Consider the following 24548-nt stretch of genomic DNA (forward strand, 5'->3'; position numbering starts at 1 on the left):
ATTCCTTTTTACTGCTGAATAGTATACCATTGTATGCATATACCTCATTTTGTCTCTCCATTCATTAGTTGATGGAGATTTGGGTTGTTTCCACTCCTTGGCTATCATGAATAATGTTGTGATGAGCATTTGTTACAAGTTTTTGCATGAATATATTATTTTATTTCTCCTGGGTATATACTAGGAGTGGAATTTCTAGGTCATATGGTGAATATGTTTAACTTTTTCAGTAACTGCCAAGCTGTTTTCCAAAATGGCTGCACCATTTTATATTCTCACTTAGAAGTCTCACTTTGATAAAGAAGATCTCAAAAGACCAAGATTCTTGTGCCTTAAAAAAGATACACACACACACGTGCGCGAATATGCGTGCACACTGGAATACTACTCAGCCATAAGAAATGAAATAATGTAATTTGCAGCAACATGGATGGACCTAGAGATTATCATACTAAGTGAAGTGAGTCAAAGACAAATATCATATGATATCATTTTTATGTGGAATCTAAAAAAAATGATTCAAATGAACTTATTTACAAAACAGAAACAGACTCACAGACATAGAAAACAAACTTATGGCTACCAAAGGGGAAATGGGGGGAGAGATAAATTAGGAATTTGGGATTAACAGATACACACTACTGTATATAAAATAGATAAACAACAAGGACCCTTGTATAGCACAGGGAACTATATTCAATATCTTGTAATACCCTATAATGGAAAAGAATCTGAAAAAGATGATATATATCTGAAAAAGAATATATATATATCTGGTTGATAACAAATGACTGCATTGTGTGTTTCTACTAGAGATCAGAGTTTAAGATGCCACCAGAATTGTGGCTACCCATTTTCTGAATGCCAGTGTCAGTGCTGATCCAGGCTTCACAGTCTGCCACTCTGACCTGTTCCTAGAGGTACAGGGGATCAGTGTATTTCGCCTTCATGTTATACCAGTCCTGGGTGGGCCATAAATGTTAAAGGAGGTAGTGAGAAAAATGGGAGGTGTTTTTTTATCATGACCATCAATCTCATCATTCTCTTAAAAAGACATAGTATATGAAGTTGTCTTCACTAACCAATTAAAGCAAACACAATACTCAAATTCCTTTTCCTTTTTTGTAACTTTTTTATCTTTAATTTCAAACTTACAGAAAAGCTACAAGAATAGTACAAAGAATTCCTGTTTACCAATTTTACTCAGATTCCACAGTTGTTAATATTTTGCCACATTTGTTTTATCATTCTCTTTCTCTGTCGACAGACATATATTCAAACACACATTACCCACACACGTATATACCATTTTATGAATCATTTGAGAGTAAGTTGCAGACATGATGTTTATAATTGTTTTTAAGCCATTTTCTGATTATGTATTTATTCTTCATATTACTTTAGACTGAACCTGCCAGTTTTGAGGATCAGATTGGAAACCCTTTCTTGAAATTTTTGGAATCTTTTCTGATTGTTGCCTCAAGTGCAGGAGAGTCAGCCTTCCTTTTGAATTCATTTAAGCATAAGTAGTGTGGCTACAGCTTATAGAAAAGCTAATTTAAAGAAACTAGCCATTTAATTCATTGTGGCTTTTTAACACCTGTACTGCCTCTGTGGCAGATGGAAGGTTTTGCTCTTCTTGCCACACTCACTGGGGTAAAGGTCACAATTTTATGAATCTTTGTTGAGAAGTCATGCCAATGTAGCTAAAAGGGATCACCTTGGGGCTTCCCTGGTGGCGCAGTGGTCAAGAATCCGCCTGCCAGTGCAGGGGACATGGGTTCGAGCCCTGGTCCGGGAAGATCCCACATGCCGCAGAGCAACTAAGCCCGTGGGCCACAACTATTGAGCCTGCGCTCTAGAGTCCGTGAGCCACAACCACAACAAGAGAAGCCACCGCAATGAGAAGCCCACGCACAGCAACGAAGAGTAGCCCCCGCTCGCCGCAACTAGAGAAAGCCCACGCACAGCAACAAAGACCCAATGCAGCCAAAAAAAAAAAAAGGGGGGGGTCACCACTATGACTTATTTTAATTTAATACTGTACTTCTAGAGTGTGAAAATTGTAGATGGTATTTAGGTTACTTCTGGTACCTGAAAGAACTAAATTACTCTGGAACAAGACTTAAAGTAATTGGTAGTATAAACTTTTTTTTCATTGTCCAAGTTCAAATTTAAGTCTTGATATTAATAATTATGAGAGAGTGAATAAGCTCCTGGCTAGATTAAAATAATGGTTTTTTTCAAAGCCAAAGCTATTTCCTTTGGGCAAATGAGCCTCCTTTTTGAATTTTTGGTACTATTTGGTAAATTTTTCCTCTTTGTTCTAAATAATACTCTCGTAATCTTAATGAATATCATTTTCTGAACTGATCCACTTAAGACCAGAGACTGACTCATTTCAGAATTGGGAGAATCTTGTCCTTTGCTATTCAGAGTGTCCTTTGCTCTACTCAGACTGACAGTACTGCCATCACCTCGAAGCTTGTTGGAAAAGTAGAGTCTCAGGCCCCACCCTAAATATACTAAATCACAACCTGCATTTTAACAAGATCTCCCAGGTGATGGTATGTGTGTTAAAATTTAAGAGCCATTATTATAACTGATTTGAGAAGTCTAGATCATTATTCATTAGGGAAATGCTAAGGCTTTTGTTAAAGTTTCTTCAAAAGATGCCCTTCTTCAGCACCCTAAAAACCAACTCTGCTATGCAAGCTTTCCTCTGTCGGCTAGCCAAACAGACCTGAACCAGTTTTTTGCCCAAGGGGAAGAAATAACAAGTTAGGTTAGTGGAAATTTCCACATCACTTCTTTTCCTCCTTATCTGTGCAGGAGAGTAGAAACTCTAGCTTTTTTGCATGTATTGATACATGGATGTGCAAAAGGGAATACTTTCTCCCTTCTTGGGAGGTGATTAATACTGCAGTGGATAAAGTAAAACAGAATAGCAACTTTCCTGAGACTGCAGGGGAGCTTCTTGGATGACAGAAGCTTTCCACTGTTTCACAGTCCATAAACATTCTATGGAAAGAGTCTCTGAACACTCCTTTGCGAAAAATGAATATTACTGCTGACTTACTCTTTGCCTCTTCTTCCATTGTCCACAAAGGCATTTTAATTTTAAAAATACGATATATTGGTGTTAAAAGTTCGAACATACAGAAGTGTCTGTAGAGGAAATTTGTTCATCTGTCTGTTATTCTGTTCCTGCTTTAACCCCATTCCCCAGAAGGAGCCACCATTAATAGTTTGGTATGTACCCTCCTAGGCTTTCTTTTGCAGGTTCTCATATATACACTCTAACAATTTTTAAATGACATTATACTTCAATGCTGTTTTGCCAACTGCTTTTGGTTCCACTTACTATATCACGAATTGCTTTACTGCCAGTATGTAAATTGTTAACATAATGATAAAAATTCATGATAAAAATAAGAGCTATCTATTAACAAACCATTGTCTACTTGGGTTTGGGGTAGAGATAATGGCTTGAAGATATTGATGTATAGTTTTGTTTATTCAGTTAGTTCAGATTTTCCCGAGAATTGGGACGGGCAGTGTTGAACTTGGAAGTCACTTCCTAGAAAGTGTAGAGATAACATTGCACTGGGCTCTAGGTCCATTACAATTTTAAAGGAGTGGATTGACAGTGCCAGGTGGTGTGGATTGTGATGAGTGACAAGGATGCAGCTGGAGAATACCTCAAATGAAAAGAATCTTTTCCTGTCCACCAGATACAAATGAGCCACTGGTAGTAATAGCTCAGTCCTCATCGGAAATGCCACTTTTGACCTCAACTAATGAATTTCATACCAAAATGATGACACCAATTCATGACAAAGAGGAGGCAAAGACTTCATCTAAGTGTTACATACAGGTCACTGGTATGACTTGTGCTTCCTGTGTAGCAAACATTGAACGGAATTTAAGACGAGAAGAAGGTAAGACACTCTTAAAACCTGTTATTTTATGTACTAGTTTGAGGACTCTGTCCTTTTTGTCCTCTTATGTGTTTTGTAACCATGTTTATGACTCTTGCCAAGGCCTCATAAAGACTATCAGTGATTTTCAGGACAACCTTGACTTCCTGACAACCAGTTTTTGTTAGTGTTTTGTTCCCTTAGATATAGTTCCTGTCTTGTTTACCTCATGGCCACATTTTAATATCAATGAAGTTTGTAGTCAAATAGCAAAAGGAAATACATAAGATTACTATTCTTTATGGACCTTGGCTGCAATGGATGTTAAGAAACATGAATTTTCTGATAAAGTTATGCTTAAAACTAACAACTACAATCCATAAGTTTCAATATTACTATATCCAGGCCAAGCACTGGACCAAAGCCAAGTTTGTTTAGAATTGTTCTCTTCCAACAATTTGATCACTGATCTTTGCTTACAGTAAAAGTGTTCAAAAGTTACTTAATATTGTGTACAAGTTGTCATTTTAGGTTACAAATTCTTAGAGTAGCTATAATATATATATATTTAATTTTTGAATTTTATTTTATTTTTTTATACAGCAGGTGCTTATTAGTTATCCATTTTATACATATTAGTGTATATATGTCAATCCCAATCTCTCAATTCATCACACCACCGCCCCCTCACCACTTTCCGTCCTTGGTGTCCATACGTTGTTCTCTGCATCTGTGTCTCAACTTCTGCCCTGCAAACTGGTTCATCTGCACCATTTTTCTAGGTTCCACATATATGCATTAATATACGATATTTGTTTTTCTCTTTCTGACTTACTTCACTGTGCTTGACAGCCTCTACATCCATCCACGTCTCTACAAATGACCCGATTTCATTCCTTTTTATGGCTGAGTAATATTCCCTTGTATATATGTACCACATCTTCTTTATCCATTCGTCTGTCGATGGGCATTTAGGTTGCTTCCATGACCTGGCTATTGTAAACAGTGCTGCAATGAACATTGGGGTGCATGTGTCTTTTTGAATTATGGTTTTCTTTGCGTATATGCCCAGTAGTGGGATTGCTGGGTCATATGGTAATTCTATTTTTAGTTTTTTAAGGAACCTCCATATTGTTCTCCATAGTGGCTCTATCAATTTACATTCCCACCAACAGTGCAAGAGGGTTCCCTTTTCTCCACAGCCTCTCCAGCATTTATTGTTTGTAGATTTTTTGATGATGGCCATTCTGACTGGTGTGAGGTGTTACCTCATTGTAGTTTTGATTTACATTTCTCTAATGATTAGTGATACTGAACATCCTCTCATGTGTTTGTTGGCCATCTGTATATCTTCTTTGGAGAAATGTCTATTTAGGTCTTCTGCCCATTTTTGGATTGGGTTCTTTGTTTTTCTTTTTTTTTTTTTTTTTTTTTTTTTTTTTTTGCGGTACGCGGACCTCTCACTGCTGCGGCCTCTTCTGTTGTGGAGCACAGGCTCTGGACGTGCAGGCTCAGTGGCCATGGCTCATGGGCCTAGCCACTCCGTGGCATGTGGGATCCTCCCAGACCGGGACACAAACCTGTGTCCCCTGCATTGGCAGGCGGACTCTCAACCACTGCGCCACCAGGGAAGCCCTGTTTTTCTTGATACTGAGCTGCATGAGCTGCTTGTATATTTCGGAGATTAATCCTTTGTCACTTGCTTTGTTTGCAAATATTTTCTCCCATTCTGAGGGTTGTCTTTGTGTCTTGTTTGTAGTTTCCTTTGATTTGCAAAAGCTTTTAACTATCATTCGGTCCCATTTGTTTATTTTTGTTTTTATTTCCATTACTCTAAGAGGTGGATCAAAGAAGATCTTGCTGCGATTTATGTCAAAGAGTGTTCTTCCTGTGTTTTCCTCTAAGAGTTTTATAGTGTCCGGTCTTACATTTAGGTCTTTAATCCATTTTGAGTTTATTTTTGTGTATGGTGTTGGGGAGTGTTCTAGTTTCATTCTTTTACATGTAGCTGTCCAGTTTTCCCAGCACCAATTATTGAAGACACTGTCTTTTCTCCACTGTATATCCTTGTCTCCTTTGTCATAGATTAGTTAACCATAGGTGTGTGGGTTTATCTCTGGGCTTTCTATCCTGTTCCATTGATCTATATTTCTATTTTTGTGCCAGCACCATATTGTCTTGATTACTGTCCCTTTATAGTATAGTCTGAAGTCAAGGAGCCTGATTCCTCCAGCTCCGTTTCTTTCCCACAAGACTACTTTGGCTATAAGGGGTCTTTTGTGTCTCCATACAAATTTTAAGATTTTTTGTTCTAGTCCTGTAAAATAAATGCTATTGGTAATTTGATAGGGATTGCATTGAATCTGTAGATTGCTTTGGGTAGTATAGTCATTTTCACAATATTGATTCTTCCAATCCAAGAACATGGTGTATCTGTCCATCTGTTTGTATCATCTTTAATTTCTTTCATCACTGTCTTATAGTTTTCTGCATACAGGTCTTTTGTTTCCCTAGGTAGGTTTATTCCTAGGTATTCTATTCTTTTTCTTGCAATGGTAAATGGGAGTGTTTCCTCAATTTATCTTTCTGATCTTTTGTTGTTAGTGTATAGGAATGCAAGAGATTTCTGTCCATTAATTTTGTATCCTGCTACTTTACCAAATTCATTGTTTAGCTCTAGTAGTTTTCTGGTAGCATCTTTAGGATTCTCTATGTAGAGTATCATGTCATTGGCAAACAGTGACAGTTTTACTTCTCCTTTTCCAATTTATATTCCTTTTATTTCTTTTTCTTCTCTGATTGCCGTGGCTAGGACTTCCAAAACTGTGTTGAATAATAGTGGCAAGAGCGGTCATCCTTCTCTTGTTCCTGATCTTAGAGGAAATGGTTGCAGTTTTTCACCATTGAGAATGATGTTTGCTGTGGGTTTGTCATATATGGCCTTTATTATGTTGAGGTAGGTTCCCTCTATGCCCACTTTCTGGAGTGTTTTTATCCTAAATAGGTGTTGAATTTTGTCAAAAGCTTTTTCTGCATCCATTGAGATGATCCTATGGTTTTTATTTTTCAATTTGTTAATATGGTGTATCACATTGATTGATTTGCATATATTGAAGAATCCTTGCATCCCTGAGATAAATCCCACTCAATCATGGTGTGTGATCCTTTTAATGTGTTGTTGGATTCTGTTTGCTAGTATTTTGTTGAGGATGTTTGCATGTATATTCATGAGTGATACTGGTGTGTAATTTTCTTTTTTTGTAGCATCTTTGTCTGATTTTGGTATCAGGGTGATGGTGGCCTCATAGAATGAGTTTGGGAATGTTCCTTCCCCTGTATATTTTTGGAAAAGTTTGAGAAGGATGGGTGTTAGCTCTTCTCTAAATGTTTGATAAATTCATCTGTGTAGCCATCTGGTCCTGAACTTTTGTTTTTTGGAAGATTTTTAGTCACAGTTTCAATTTCATTACTTGTGATTGGTCTGTTCGTATTTTCTCTTTCTTCCTGGTTCAGTCTTGGACAAATTTTTAGAAAGGTATAACCTTCCATTTCTTCCAGGTCGTCCATTTTATTGGCACAGAGTTGCTTGTAGTAGTCTCTCAGGATGCTTTGTATTTCTGTGATGTCTCTTGTAACTTTTCGTTTTTCATTTCTAATTTTATTGATTTGAGTCCTCTCCCTCTTTTTCTTGATGAGTCTGGCTAATGGTTTATCAGTTTTGTTTAACTTTTCAGAGAGCCAGCTTTTACTTTTATTGATCTTTGCTGTTGTTTTCTTTGTTTCTGTTTCATTTATTTCTGCTCTGATCTTTATGATTCCTTTCCTTCTGCTAACTTTGGATTTTGTTTGTTCTTCTTTCCCTAGTTCCTTTAGGTGTAAGGTTAGATTGTTTATTTGAGATTTTTCTTGTTTATTGAGGTAGGCTTGTATAGCTATAAACTTCCCTTGTAGAACTACTTTTGCTGCATCCCATAGGTTTTGGGTCGTCGTGTTTTCCTTGTCATTTGTCTCTAGGTATTTTTTGGTTTCCTCTTTGATTTCTTCAGTGATCTCTTAGTTAGTAACATATTGTTTACCCTCCATGTGTTTGTATTTTTTACGTTTTTTTCCCTCTAATTCATTTCTAATCTCATAGGGTGGTAGTCAGAAAAGATGCTTGATATGATTTCAGTTTTCTTAAATTTACTGAGGCTTGATTTGTGATCCGACATGTGATCAATCTTGGAGTATGTTCCATGTGCACTTGAGAAGAAAGTGTAATCTGCTGTTTTTGGATGCAATGTCCTGTAAATATCAATTAAATATATCTGGTATATTGTGTCATTTAAAGTTTCTGTTTCCTTATTAATTTTCTGTTTGGATGATCTGTCCATTGGTGTAAGTGAGGTGTTAAATTCCCCCACTATTAGTATATTACTGTCAATTTCCTCTTTTTTGGCTGTTAGCAGTTGCCTTATGTATTGAGGTGTTCCTATGTTGGGTGCATATATATTTATAATTGTTGTCTTCTCCTTGGTTTGATTTCTTGATCATTATGTAGTGTCCTTCCTTGTCTCTTGTAACATTTCTTTACTTTAAAGTCTATTTTATGTGATATGAGTATTGCTACTCCAGCTTTCTTTTGATTTCCATTTGCATGGAATATCTTTTTCCATCCCCTCACTTTCAGTCTGTATGTGTCGCTAGGTCTTAAGTGGGTCTCTTGTAGACAGCATATGTATGGGTCTTGTTTTTGTATCCATTCAATGAACCTGTGTCTTTTGGTTGGAGCATTTAATCCATTCACGTTTAAGGTAATTATCAATATGTATGTTCCTTTTACCATTTTCTTAATCATTTTGAGTTTGTTTTTGTAGGTCCTTTTCTTCTCTTATAGTTCCCACTTAGAGAATTTCCTTTAGCATTTGTTGTAGAGCTGGTTTGGTGGTGCTGAATTCTCTTAACTTTTGCTTCTCTGTAAAGCTTTTGATTTCTCCATCCAATCTGAATGAGATCCTTGCTGGGTAGAGTAATCTTGGTTGTAGGTTCTTCCCTTTCATCACTTTAAGTATATCATGCCACTCCCTTCTGGCTTGTAGAGTTTCTGCTGAGAAATCAGCTGTTAACCTTATGGGAGTTCCCTTGTATGTTATTTCTTGTTTTCCCCTTGCTGCTTTCAATAATTTTTCTTTGTCTTTAACTTTTGATAGTTTGATTACTATGTGTCTCGGTGTGTTTCTCTTTGGGTTTATCCTATATGGGACTGTCTGTGCTTCCTGGACTTGGGTGGCTCTTTCCTTTCCCATGTTAGGAATGTTTTTGACTATAATCTCTTCAAATATTTTCTTGGGTCCTTCTCTCTTTCTTCTCCTTCTGAGACCTGTATAATGCAAATGTTGTTGAGCTTAATGTTATCCCAGAGGTCTCTTAGGCTTCTTCATTTCTTTTCATTCTTTTTTCTTTATTCTGTTCCATGGCAGTTTTTTCCATCATTCTGTCCTCCAGGTCACTTATCTGTTCTTCTGCCTCAGTTATCCTGCTATTGATTCCTTCTAGTGTAATTTTCATTTCAGTTATTGTATTGTTCATCTTTGTTTGTTTGTTCTTTAATTCTTCTAGGTGTTTGTTCTTTAATTCTTCTAGGTGTATGTTAAACATTTCTTGTGTCTTCTCGATCTGTGCCTCCATTCTTTTTCCAAGATCCTGGATCATCTTCACTATCATTATTCTGAATTCTGTTTCTGGAAGGTTGCCTATCTCCACTTCATTTAGTTGTTTTTCTGGGATTTTATCTTGTTCCTTCATCTAGTACATAGTCCTCTGCCTTTTCATCTTGTCTGTGTTTCTGTGAATGTGGTTTTTGTTCCACAGGCTGCAGGATTGTAGTTCTTCTTGCTTCTGTTGTCTGCCCTCTGGTGGATGAGGCTATCTAAGAGGCTTGAGCAAGTTTCCTGATGGGAGGGAGTGGTGGTGGGTAGAGCTGGGTGCTGCTCTGGTGGGCAGAGCTCAGTTAAACTTTAATTCCCTTGTCTGCTGATGGGTGGGGCTTCGTTCCCTCCCTGTTGGTTGTTTGGCCTGAGGCGACCCAACCCTTGAGCCTACTGGGCTCTTTGGTGGGAGCAATGGCGGACTCTGCTAGGGCTCACACCAAGCAGCACTTCCCAGAACTTCTGCTGCCAGTGTCCTTGTCCTCACTGTGAGACACAGCCATGCCCTGCCTCTGCAGGAGACCCTTCAACAGTAGCAGGTAGGTCTGGTTCAGTCTCCTATGGGTTCACTGCTCCTTCCCCTGGGTCCTGATGCATACACTATTTTGTGTGTGCCCTCCAAGGGTGGAGTCTCTGTTTCCCCCAGTCCTGTCAAAGTCCTGCAATCAAATCCCGCCAGCCTTCAAAGTCTGATTCTCAAGGAATTCCTCTTCCCATTGCCAGACCCCCAGGATGGGAAGCCTGACGTGGGGCTCAGAACCTTCACTCCAGTGGATGGACTTCTGTGGTATAAGTGTTCTCTAGTTTGTGAGTCACCCACCCAGCAGTTATAGGATTTGATATTATTGTGATTGCGCCCCTCCTACTGTCTCATTGTGGATTCTCCTTTGTCTTTGGATGTGGGGTATCTTTTTGGTGAGTTCCCGTGTCTTCCTGTTGATGATTGTTCAGCAGTTAGTTGTGATTCTGGTGCTTTCACAGGAGGGAGTGAGGGCAGGTCCTTCTTGTCCACCATCTTCAAGCCATTCTACAATATTGTTTTTTTAATCAGTCACACTCAGATGTTTTAGCTTAAAATTTTGCACTCACATCAATGGACTTCGCAGTATGCATAGTAGATTTGTTAACTGTAGAGATACGTGAGTATGTTTAATGAGCCTGAAGTCATAGGTTTGGTACTCAAACAGCCCTCGCCCAAGATGTCTTAATGATACATGCTGTTAGTCAGAAGGGCTGAATAAATATGATTACTATAAGCTTATCCCCACTATTGGGGAAATAACTCAAAGTATATACTGTGATAATGGAATTCTGTAGCCAGTGGAATCACCTTATATGTAAAGGCCAGAACATTATTGTAACAAAATGTATGTTATACACTAGAGTCATCTTCAGTTCAATATTATCTTGTTTGCATTCTGTCATTTCTGCGTCCTTCATTTCAGCCTCCATTATATCTAATTATAATGCAGTCAGGGCTAAATTACACTTTGAGTGATTAAAAAAGAACAGGAGGGAAGTTGCAAGCAAATGAAAGCAAAAAGTTTTCAAGGGGTCTGTTTAATTTTAGAACAAACTCTTTTGGGGCAGTTCAGAAATAGCCTTTCTCATGAGACAAGCAATGCCTGTTACAAATTACAGTTATAGATCTTTTTTCTTCTTTAATCCATTAAGCTGATACTTCCAGTTACCTTCTACTACCCCTTTACTTTCTCCTAACCCAGTTAGGCATACCGTTGCCCTAGCTGGGGTCACTACATTCACTTTTGTTTTTTTAATTAAGTGACACTGGTCTTCCCTCAGTTTCATCTGCATTATATTTTTAAAAATGAATTGATAAGAGTTCTAATTATATTTTGAAGTAAGAATTTTAAAATTTTTCCATAATTTATATAAGTATGAAACATGTTTTTGAAACTTGAAAAACCAGATTTTCTCTTTCTCTTTGGCTGTAGATTACATTCAACTGAAGCAAGAAGATTTTTTTCCTACTTTCTCTATACCCTTCTCTTATTACTGATACTTTCCTGTGATCTGATCTTCTGAATTATTTGGTACCCACAAAACCCAGTGTGTAACTATTATTTTTTTCCAAAGAAAAGAATAGTATTTTATTTTATTTTTTAACCACTTTTATACAGAAAACTTAGTTTATATTAGATACTTTGTCTTCTTATTAAAAACTATTATTAAATTAATATTTGGATATTTTTTCTTTTTTTCAAAACCCAGATCTAACCTATGGACTGTTGATCCCTATTCCCTGTCCGGTAGCCACCAAGGGTTGCTGATTCCTAGAAAGAACTGCCGTTTCTGCTTCACATTATTAATTTTCTTCCTGGCAGTTACAGCAATAGCTGGCCTAGAGAAGTGGGATGGTTGTTAACAAAATGCTTATACCAGAGAACAGCATGACTGCCATAAAATGAACTTTTTTGTTAAGTTGTGTGGCACTTTTTTTTTTCTTAGGAATAAGAGCATTTTAGATTAGTGTGTGTCAGACAATAAAACTTGAGAAAGAAATTACTGTTATTTGGCAATATTGTAATGTGTATGTTGGTATATTCTTGGGTTCTTTGCTACAACTGCAGTCATTTCCTAAGTACACGAGTTCCTTTCTCTAGGACTCTGTCTTACGAGTTTCTAAAAATACTTTATATTTACATGATAAGGTCTCAATGGATTACAATTCATGGGCATTATTTGGATCCCAATTCAAGCAAACAAACAAAGAGTGTTAAACAGTTGTAAGACAGTTGTGGAAATGTGAACATTGCCTGGATATTTGATGATATTGAGGAATTATTTTAGGTTTGATAATGGTATTATGGTTCTTTTTTAAAGAAAAGTCTTATCTTTTAGTGATATGTATTTAAATATTTACATATGATACGAAATCTGGGATTTGCTTCAAAATAATCAAGGTAAAGGGCAGAGAGTGAGTGGGTAGGAATATATATGAAACAAGAGCAGCCCAGTGTTACTGATAATTACTGAAGCTGAGAGATGGGTACATCAAGTTTATTATGTTGTTTTCTCTTTTGTGTGTGTGTGTATGTATTTGAAAATTTCCATACTAAAAAGTTTTTTAAAATGAAGCCTTCTTTTAAAATAGTTTTATTTGATTTTGGCTCAATACTGTATAAAAGTTAAGAAATAAATTTCTTCAGATTCACTTAATCCTTTCACAGTTAAATGAAAAAAAAAACTATTATAAGATTATTATTTTTATGAGAAATGTTATCTGAATTGTTTTTCTTATCAATATTCCTAGGAATATATTCTGTACTTGTGGCTCTGATGGCTGGGAAGGCAGAAGTGAGATATAACCCTGCTGTCATACAACCCCCAATGATAGCCGAGTTAATCCGAGAGCTTGGATTTGGAGCCACTGTGATAGAAAATGCTGATGAAGGGGATGGTGTTTTGGAACTTGTTGTAAGTAAGACGTTTTGTGTGGTTAATAGAATTTGCAGGAAAAACTTGGCAAGAATTCAGAAAAGAGTTTTTTTTTGCCTATGCCACACGTGGCATGTGGGATCTTAGTTCCCTGACCAGGAATCGAACCTGCGCCCCCTGCATTGGAAGCACAGAGTCTTAACCACTGGACTACCAGGGAAGTCCTATTATAGTATTTTTATAATAGCAAAAGATAGGAAACAAACTAAATGTCGGTCATTGGAGACTGATATATACATCCATACCATGGGATACTAAGCAGCTATTACAAAGAATGGGTTGGTTTGTACTTTTTAAAGACTTCTAAAAATTAATAGCTTTATCGAAATATAATTTACATACCATAAAACTCACCCTTTTAAAGTGTACAATTCAGTTGTTTTTAATATATTCTCAGAGTTGTACAACTAATCACCACTATCAAATTTCAAAACATTTTCATCACCCCAAAAAAGAAACCCCATACCTATTAGCAGTCAGTCCTCATTCTTGATATTAATCATTTGAGTCTTCCTTTTTTTTTTTCCTTCATCACTCCAGCCAAAAGTTTGTCAATTTTGTCAATCTTTTCAAGTAACCAACTTTTGGTTTTGTTGATTTTCTCTATTCTCTCTTTTGTTAATTTTCACTCTAAACTTTGTTATTTCCTTCCATCTGTTTGCTTTAGGTTTAGTTTGTTTTACTTTTTCTAGTGTCTTAAGGTAGAAAGTTAGGTTATTTATTTGAGATCTTTCTTACTTTAAAATATTGGCACTTATAAATTTCACTATAGGCACTGATTTCATTTCAGTTATTGTACTTTTCAACTCCAAACTTCCATTGGGCCTTTCTAATAATCTCTCTGTCTTTATTGATACTCTCTGTTTGGTGGGATATTGTCTCATACTTTCCTTTAATTCTTTAGACATCATTTCCTTTAGTTCAGTGAATATATTTAAAATAGCTGATTCAAGATCTTTGCCTAGTAAATCCAATGTCTGGGCTTCATCAGGGAAAGTTTTTTCCTGTGTATAGGCCATACTTTCTTGTTTCATTGTATGTCTGACAGTTTTTGTTGAAAATATAATGTAGTAACTCTGGAAATAAGATTCTTCCCCTCTCCTCAGGGTTTGTTATTTGTTGCTGTTTGTCATTGTTATTGTTTGTTCAGTGACTTCTGAACTAATTCTATAAAGTCTGTGTTCTTTGTTGTGTGTGGCCACTGAAATCTCTGTTTGGTTAGCTCAGTTGTCAGCTAATGATCAGACAGTGATTGCCTTAAATATCTGGAACCAATAAGTCTCCCAGTCTTTGCTAAAGAGCTCTTTGTAAATGTTGGGGCATGCCTTGAACACTCAGCCATGCAGCTGTCAGTTTTGCCTTACCCTTCGACTCCTGCTTCTATGGAGCCTAAAGGTCAGCCTGAGGTGAGAAGTTAGGGCCATTTCAGTTCTTTTTTGAACATACACACAGCCCTGGACATGTGCATAACCCTATGCATGTGCATGGCCTTCTAGATTCCTAGGAATATGTTGCAGCGCTTATGGACGTCTTGCTTCCTGGCTTTCCTTTTTAGTCTTTTTTGTTAGTCTGTTGTTTGCTCCAACTGTTATCCATTGGCTCAGGCAGCCACAAGGTTAAATAATTTCCTCTAATTGTTTCTGACAAATTCTCCTGGGGAAAAGGCTTTTTGTATTCACTGGATCATCAGGACAAACAGACATCTTTGCAAGTGGGATATTTCAGAGAACCATCAGACAGGCCAAATAATGACAGTTGTCTGGGAATGAGGCTTTGAAGGTACTCCAGTCCTTTTCTGTCCTCTCTGGTAGCTTTCCTGATGCTGTTTTTCACCATGATTGTGGCCTATCGGTCTTCATGGCTACCCCAGAACTGGAGGAGAGGGGATGGGAATATGGCAAACTGTAATGCCATATAGCTTGATGTTTTATTGGAATTTATCTGATTTTCTTGAATAAATGCTTCCTGCATTGCTGTAAGCTTTTGTTTAATTTTCAGATTTCTTTTTTAATCAGTTTTTTAAATTGAGGTGTGGATGATTTACAATATTAGTTTCAGGTGTACAGCATAGTGATTCAAAATTCTTACAGATTATATATACTCCATTTAAAGTTATTGTAAAATATTGGCTGTATATCCTGTTCTGTACAATATATCCTCATAGCTTATTTATTTTGTACATAGTAGTTTGTACCTTTTAATCCCTACCCCTATCTTGCCCCAACCCCTTTCCCTTTCCCCATTGGTAACCACTAGCTTGTTCTCTATGTGTAGGTTTCTGTTTATTATATTCATTTCTTTGTTTTATTGTTTAGATTCCACATATAGATGATAAGCAGTATTTGGCTTTCTCTGTCTGACTTATTTCACTAAGTATAATACCCTCCAAGTCTATCCATGTTGTTGCAAATGGCAAAATTTCATTCTTTTTTATAGCTGAGTAGTATTCCATTGTGTGTGTGTGTGTGTGTGTTTGTGTGTGTGTGTATCACATCTACTTTATCCATTCATCTATTGATGGAACTTAGGTTGCTTCCATATCTTGGCTATTATAAATAATGCTGCTATGAGCATTGAGGTACATGTATCGTTTTAATTAGTGTTTTTGCTTTCTTTGGATATATACACAGGAGTGGAACTGCTGGGTCATATGGTAGTTCTATTTTCAGTTTTTTGAGGAACACCCATACCATTTTCTATAGTGGCTGCAGCAATTTACATTCCCACCAACAGTGTACAAGGGTTCCCTTTTTTCCAACTTTTCTGAAAAAGGTGGTTCCAACAAGTTTTGCCAGTTTTCTAATTGCTTTTGTGGAGGAGAGAATTTTCAGAAATCCTCACTCCACTATTAATGGTATTCTTTTGGTGGATATTTTTGAATAAGTACTTTGTAATTTGTTGTGTACTCTTTTTGGTTACTTCCCATAATCTTTCAGTGGTTGGTTTTTGAAACTTTTGTCCAGTTATATCATTGCTCTTTGGGGAAAGGATTTGCTGAGCTTCTCACACAGTCATTCCAGAAGTCCTGCCCCTCCATTTTAGAATTTAATACCCAACTAAAGTATAACCTCACTCAAGACATAGGGCAAAATACATTTTTGGACAAAGGTAGAACACTTTTGTTATCCATTAACCTTCACTAGAAGTAATACTAAAGGATATATATATATATATATATATACACACACACACACACATACATACTTATATACATTAGCAGGGTGAAAAAAATCTAGAGGGAAGCAAGACATTGAATACAAGAAGCAATGATAGTTGTCAAATCCTCTATCACTGAGTAATAACAGGAAGACGGAGACTTAATGAGATCCTTAATGTTGCAGCTGGGACCATATCTTTGTTCAATGTGATATAAAAACAGTGATCTAATGATCATAATCTAAAGCATATTAATAGTGCAGATAAGATCTTGTGTGTTAATCCCTTGTTACAAGAGTTCTTTTAGTTTAAAGTAACAACACACATTTAATGGAGGAAAAAAGTATATTTCTGAATAACAAAACCTTTGTCTTTAACAGGTGAGAGGAATGACATGTGCCTCCTGTGTACATAAAATAGAGTCTACCCTCACAAAACATGGAGGGATCTTCTACTGCTCTGTGGCCCTGGCAACCAACAAAGCACATATTAAATATGATCCAGAAATTATTGGTCCCAGAGATATTATTCATACAATTGAAGTAAGTGCCAAGACTTTGCATTTCTGTGTTCTTACCTATCTAGTCAGCACTACCTTGAATCACTTCTGGTTTGTATCAGATAGAGATGATGAGAAAAATCTGATTCCTTTGTTTACCTCTATAGACAACGTCTGTCTCAAAATTTAATGTAAGAGTGTCTGCCTTTTTCTTTTTTTTTTTTTTTTGGTCTTCGTCAGGAGGAATTAGGTAAAGGCACATTGGCACTATTAATCAGGAGCAGACTTAAGGCAGAACCACAGATCATTTAAAAATATTTAGAAAATGTAAGCAAAGTACAATTTGTTATGAGTAAAATTCATGTTAATCACTAAGAAAGTGAAGCACCCTGCTAGATGCTGTATTGTTTGTTAGGTCAAAGCAAATGGTATCATAGTTAAAGTAAGAAATTTAAAAGACCAAACCTTTTTCTCTGTGACAAATTCATCCTGCAGTCTTCAGTAAATCTTAAGTGGTAATACATGTTAAAGTGCTTTAGAAGTTTCACTGTGGTCTAGCATTGGTGTTCTAATGATCTAAAAAGCATATTAATCATTCAGGTAAGATCCTGTTAATGTAGATAGTAATACCATTAACATCTTTGTGAAGCTAGCATTATTGAGTATCTACTATGTGCCAGTTACCAAAATTGCAAAGCTTCAACTCTTGATTTAATTCTCACAACAGTGCTGTCATCTTCATTTTGGAAGTGAGGAAGCTCAGGTTATGAGATGTTACTTCCTCAAAGTCACATAGGTAGTAAGTGTCATAGCTGGGATTTGAGTCTAATCTTTCTGACTCCAATGCTCATGCGTGCTCTTTTCACTGTGTTATACTGCCAAGAAACGTAAGATGGCAGCATTTTCCCTAGCAGTTTGAAATATAGTGTATGTTACTGTCTATGTTCATATGAGTCTTACTTAGGTGTAATTTTCTTTCAGTACTTTATTTTATTGCGGAAAATTTTCGTTCGTGTTCTTTTTTCGGGTACAACAAGAATAAAGACTGCATATGCAAACCCTTGAATAATATATTTAGTATGGTGCTAGCTTTTGTGGCCTAATATTCAGTTTTCTGTACTTTCAGGGGATGGATGGATCAATGACTTGATAGATGTCAAAGCTAAAATTAAAAATAAAGTGATTAATATACATCAGTACTAGTAAGATGCTTGTCTAAGTGTACGATTTATGATTTTACTGCTGAATTCTCTTCTTTTTATTGGAGTATAGTTGCTTTACAATGTTGTGTTAGTTTCTGCTGTACAGCAAAGTGAATCAGTTATACATATATCCACTCTTTTTTTTTTTGCGGTACGCGGGCCTCTCACTGTTGTGGCCTCTCCCGTTGTGGAGCACAGGCTCCGGATGCGCAGGCTCAGTGGCCATGGCTCACAGACCTAGCCGCTCCGCGGCATGTGGGATCTTCCCGGACCAGGGCATGAACCCATGTCCCCTGCATCGGCAGGCAGACTCTCAACCACTGCGCCACCAGGGAAGCCCTCCACTCTTTTTTAGATTCTATTCCCATATAGATCATTACAGAATATTGAGTAGAGTTCCCTGTGCTATACAGTAGGTTCTTATTAGTTATCTGTTTTATACATAGTAGTGTATATATCTCAATTCTGTCTTTATTAGGTCATCATACACTCTGTCGGCCTGACCAAGTAATAGATTCTGCTTTTTTCCAAAATTACTTATTGGAGGCTTTAGTTGACTTCTTGATATAAGAACCTCTACTGAGGACAACTGCACTTGAGTTAAATCAGTAGTTTGAGAACAGTAGGATAGACATCAAATAGAGTTGAGAAAATACTCATTTCTTTGATGAAAGATTAGAAACAAAGGTAATTAAGAGAAGGAAGCACATCTTCATCTTTATATTCCCCAGAATGACTTGCACTTAGTAATTGAATTGAGTTGTTCTTAATGACAATACCACAGCTTAGAATTTCTGTAGGTAATATTTATACATTCAGCGAAATAATTGTTTTCTCATGAATTTCCTTAGAGCTTAGGTTTTGAAGCTTCTTTGGTCAAGAAGGACCGGTCAGCAAGCCACCTAGACCATAAGCGAGAGATAAGACAGTAAGTACTTTTGGAATGTCAGTGAAAAACAGATTTTGATTCCTCTTTACAAATTTAATAAACTGTTAGCATGTCAGTTTTTTCAATATCATCCTTACACTGGGTGGGAATTGGTCACAAGTTATATTTCCTTATAGTACATAGAATCTTTAACCATTACCTATTTACTCAAATGATTTTTCTTTTCTATATTAGATGGCGACGGGCCTTTCTTGTAAGCCTGTTTTTCTGTATTCCTGTAATGGGGCTGATGATATATATGATGGTTATGGACCACCACCTTGCAACTCTTCACCATAATCAGAACATGAGCCAAGAAGAAATGATTAGCATTCATTCTTCTACGTTCCTGGAGCGCCAGATCCTGCCAGGATTGTCCATCATGAATTTGCTATCTTTTTTATTGTGTGTACCTGTACAGGCAAGTGAAATGTTAGCAAGTATATTTGTTAATAATGAAAAATAGCCAAAATGTGATAGATGAGGCTATTTTCAATCGTACAACAAATATTGGCCAGAAGTACGATCATTTTATGCTGGATGCTTTACAAAAATAATCTTAAACTGAGTGGTTAAAGTAGATAATAATAAATTCCATTTTAACCCCGAAGGATACTGTTTAATGGCAAAGCAGAGAATAAGAGTTCAATTCATCTTCAGTTATGAATTTGGTATTCATATCTGCTATTGTATGTAACTTTATATTTAAAGTTATTATAATAATAAAATGTTATACTTTATTTTATTTTTATTGTCTTTTTTTAACTTTTTATTTTATATTGGAGTACAATAGATTAATAATGTTGTGTTAGTTTCAGGTGTACAACAAAGTGATTCGGTTATACATATGCATGTAGGAAGTCTGGGATTGACATGTACATGCTGCTATATTTAAAATGGATAATGGCCAACAAGGACCTACTGTATAGCACAGGGAACTGCTCAATATTCTTTTTTTTAACTTTTTATTTTATATTGGAGTGTAGCCGATAAACAATGTTGTGATAGTTTCAGGTGCACAGCAAAGTGACTCAGCCATACATATACATGTATCCATTCTCCCCCAGATTCCCCTTCCATCCAGGCTGCCACATAACATTGTCTGCTCAATATTCTGTAACAACCTAAGTTGGAAAAGAATTGATAAAATGTTATATTTTATTTCTTTATATTTATATTTTATATTAAATGCATTAAAATTCTCTTTATATAAATTATATTAAATATATTTTATTTTAATATATTTATTATTAATTTATTCTGTAAAATAATCATAATAGTTATATTATTTCTCCATGGCACTTAAGTTCATTACTCTCTGTATGTTTTTTTTTTAATTTTATTTTATTTCTTTTTTTGTACAGCAGGTTCTTATTAATTATCCATTTTATACATATTAGTGTATATATGTCAATCCCAATCTCCCAATTCATCATCCTCCCCTGGCCCCCACTTTCCCCCTTGGTGTCCATACGTTTGTTCTCTACATCTGTGTCTCCATTTCTGCCTTGCAAACCGGTTCATCTGTACCATTTTTCTAGATTCCACATATATGCGTTAATATATGATATTTGTTTTGCTTTTTATGACTTACTTCACTCTGTTTGACAGTCTCTAGGTCCATCCACATCTCTACAAATAATCCAATTTCATTCTCTTTTATGGCTGAGTAATATTCCATTGTATATATGTACCACATCTTCTTTACCCATTCGTCTGTCAGTGGCCATTTAGGTTGCTTCCATGACCTGGCTATTGTAAATAGTGCTGCAATGAACATTGGGTGCATGTGTCTTTTTGAATTATGGTTTTCTCTGGGTATATGCCCAGTAGTGGGATTGCTGGGTCATATGGTAATTCTATTTTGTTTCTTGAGGAACCTCAATACTGTTCTCCATAGTGGCTGTATCAATTTACATTCCCACCAACAGTGCAAGAGGGTTCCCTTTTCTCCACAGCCGCTCCAGCATTTATTGTTTGTAGATTTTCTGATGATGGCTATTCTGACCGCTGTGAGGTGATACCTCATTGTAGTTTTGATTTGCATTTCTCAAATAATTAGTGATGTTGAAAATCTTTTCATGTGTTTCTTGGCCATCTGTATGTCTTCTTTGGACTTTTCAACTCTTCTTTTGAGATAAACTTTTACTGTGGAACACTTCCATCTAATAGATCTATTCCTTTTTCTGATCCTTATAAAAAGCAGTAAGTATTCTTAAAACATCTTAGTATGTTTCTCTATACTAATGAACAATAAGCTTTTCGGTTATGTTTCCTAACGAAAACAGTGGACAGATCCAATAGCTTGTGATAGGTTGAATTTGAGAAGAGGGACGTGAGTTTTATATAAAAAATCATTGTCAAAATAATGTAATTCTTTTCCTGGTTCTTGTTTTTGCTGGCTTCAAAAAGAAGAATCCGAGAACCACTTGACTTTCTTTATATTATGGAATATCCATTGGATCATAGCAGAGAGCTGCCAAGGGCTTGTACAGCAATTTGAATCCACCCTCCCCCACACGCACACACACACTTATCTGCTAAAATACAAGCACTATTGTTTCAGCTTAAAAAAAAAAAAAACTCTCCTTAGGGGAATTCCCCATGGCCCAGGTTCGATCCCTGATTGGGGAACTAAGATCCTGCAGGCCGCATGGTGCAGCCAAAAAAAATAATCTCTCCTTAGTTGTTTATGGATTAAATAAAAGCCAAAGGAAATTAACATTGATACTACATCTTAGTTATTGAGGTATATATGTGAATTTCAGCTTTTTTTAAAAGCACTAATCACTGTTTCTATATTACAGTTTTTTGGAGGCTGGCACTTCTACATTCAGGCCTACAAAGCACTGAAACATAAAACTGCAAATATGGACGTACTGATTGTGCTGGCAACTACCATTGCATTTGCTTATTCTTTGGTTATTCTTCTGGTTGCAATGTATGAGAGAGCCAAAGTGAACCCTGTTACTTTCTTTGACACACCTCCTATGCTATTTGTGTTTATTGCACTAGGCCGGTGGCTGGAACATGTAGCAAAGGTAAAGTAAGAAAGGGTGACATTTATTAAAATCTTGGGTGGGTAAATGACCGTAATATTTTCTAGACCAATTATTGGAAATATACATTGATTTATGTAGTTAACGATGTACTAAAAGAAGTATTTTTGTTTTGGCAGTATTTTAGGTTAAATATTCCTTTAGAAGATTTACCAAATTTATGGAATTAATACTTTAGATAATACAGTGTGTCCTTGTTTATTTTAAGAGACATTTAAGAGTACTTATTTTACTTATATCACATTATTAATGGAAAAATTGATGCGACCACAGATTTAAAATAATGATGGAAAAAAATTCACCCACAATCCCATGGTATAACGGAAATCACTTTCTAATCCTGTTCTACATACGTTTATATTTTACGGTGTGGCAAACATGGTATCCATACCACTTTGTGCCCTTAACACTTTAAAGTTTTTTCCCCATTTTTGCAGTCTAGATAATTACTCAGTGTTTCTGAATAATATTCTCTCAAATCAATGTGCTATAATTTACTAAACCATTCTGATTTTATTCTCAATTAGATTGTTTCCAGAGTTTAATTTTAGGTAATCCTGCATTAAACATGGTTAATAGTTATTTCTACTGAATTACTATCTTAGGATAAATTACAAAGGATATGATTAAAGGGCATAAATCTTTCTATGGCTCATTCTACTAATCTTAACAATTTTTGCCATCAAGGGTATGTTAGTGAAGTAGTTTTACTACAACTTCATCAGCACTGACTCCTATCTAAATTTTTGCTAAGTTAGTAGGCATTAAATGGTATCATAGAGTTGCTTTAGTTTGCGTTTCTTCCATTAACAGCAGAGGTAAACATTTTCTACACAGCAGGTATTATATTTCTTCTTAAATGAATTGCCTATTTATGTCCTTTGCTCATGTACCTATTGGGTTCTGATGTTTTTCTTATTAATTTACATTATTTATTTATAAATTATACCTAATAATACATTTTATATTTTGTGTACTTCATATTTTCAAAGTGAAACATTTTCTGATTTGAATTAATTAACATTCCTAAAGTTGTCTTTTAAGTAAATGTTAAAGATTATGCCTTTATTTTACATAAGACTTTTTCTTTCTTAGCATTGTTAACGTATGTGTTTTAATTTATAGGGCAAAACATCAGAGGCTCTTGCCAAACTAATTTCACTACAAGCTACAGAAGCAACTATTGTAACTCTCGACTCTGATAATATCGTCTTGAGGTATTTACCTTCATTATTCTTCCTTCTCTTTTTAACTTCTTAGGAAAAATATCAAATATACACAGAAGTAGAGAGAAAGGTATAATGAACTCACATAATCTATCTCCCAGATTTAACAATTATTCACATTTTGCCACACTTTACTTCGTCTATACAATCTATTTTTCTTCCTGTTGTTGCAGTAGAATTTTAAAGTAAATCCCAGTTATATGGTTATATGGTTATATGGTTTTACTGCAGATATTCCTGTTGTATTTCTAAAAAAGGACATAGTCTTATATAATCATAATGCCCATACTGCATCTAACAAAATGAACAATTATTCTTTAATGTGATCTAATACACAGTCCATATTAACATTTCTCCTGTTGTCTCCAAACTGTTTTAAGTTTCTTTGTTTGAAATGGAATTCAGAAAAGGTCCATGTGTCACTGCATTTGACTGATATGTTTGTTTGTTTGTTTTAAGTTTTGAGTTTTTTGTTTTGTTTTGGCTGTGTTGGGTCTTCATTGCTGTGTGCGGGCTGTCTCTGGTTTCAGCGAGTGGGGACTACTCTTCGCTGCAGTGCACGGGCTTCTCATGGTGGTGGCTTCTCTTGTTGCAGAGCACGGGCTCTAGGTGCACAGGCTTCAGTAGTTGTGGTGCATGGGCTCGGTAGTTGTGGCTCATGGGCTCTAGAGCGCAGGCTCAGTAGTTGTGGCGCATGGGCCTAGTTGCTCCACAGCATGTGCAATCTTCCCGGACCAGGGATTGAACCCGTGTCCCCTGCATTGTTAGGCAGATTCTTAACCACTGCGCCACCAGGGAAGCCCCTGTTTGGTTTTTTTTTGATTTTTAAATTGAGTTATAGTTCATGTACAATAGTATATAAGTTACAAGTGTACAATGTAGTGATTCACAATTTTTAAAGGTTATACTCCATTTATAGCTATTATAAAATATTGGCCATATTCCCCATGTTGTACAATATATCCTTGTCGCTTATTTATTTTATACATAGTAGTTTGTACCTCTTAATCCTCTACCCTATATTGTTCTTCACCGTTCCCTTTTCCCACCGGTAACCACTAGTTATTTCTCTACATCTGTGAGTCTGCTTCTTTTTTGTTGTACTTACTAGTTTGTTGTATTTTTTAGATTGCACATATAAGTGACATCATACAGTATCTGTCTTTCTCCTGACATGTTTGTTTTAATGTAGAATAGCTCCTCTCTCCAGTTCTCCCTCCCTTGTTCCTCCCTGCTCCTCCCTCTCCATACATTTGACTTGGTAAAGAAACATCTATCAGTAGTCCTTTAGAAAATCCCACAGTCCAAATTTGTCTCTGTTTCTGTCTGGAATCATTTAACTTGTTCTATAACTCCTATATTACCTGTAAACTGGAAGTTAGAGCTAAAGACTTGATTAGATTTCATTCTTT

At 36.1% G+C, this 24548-nt stretch overlaps 1 protein-coding gene across 2 annotated transcripts in view; it reads left to right on the top strand.

The window, feature by feature from the left end:
- Positions 1–24548, top strand: part of ATP7A (ATPase copper transporting alpha) — a 145596-nt gene that overhangs the window by 86258 nt on the left and 34790 nt on the right. For both annotated transcript variants that reach the window (XM_032619702.1, XM_032619703.1), the window contains 7 exons: positions 3735–3941; positions 12882–13045; positions 16603–16764; positions 18775–18851; positions 19047–19272; positions 21659–21892; positions 23036–23127. In XM_032619702.1, the coding sequence (XP_032475593.1) occupies positions 3735–3941; positions 12882–13045; positions 16603–16764; positions 18775–18851; positions 19047–19272; positions 21659–21892; positions 23036–23127 (1162 nt within the window). The remainder of the gene's footprint in view (positions 1–3734; positions 3942–12881; positions 13046–16602; positions 16765–18774; positions 18852–19046; positions 19273–21658; positions 21893–23035; positions 23128–24548) is intronic.

Source organism: Phocoena sinus, chromosome X (genome assembly GCF_008692025.1).
Source record: "Phocoena sinus isolate mPhoSin1 chromosome X, mPhoSin1.pri, whole genome shotgun sequence".
Lineage (NCBI taxonomy): Eukaryota > Metazoa > Chordata > Mammalia > Artiodactyla > Phocoenidae > Phocoena > Phocoena sinus.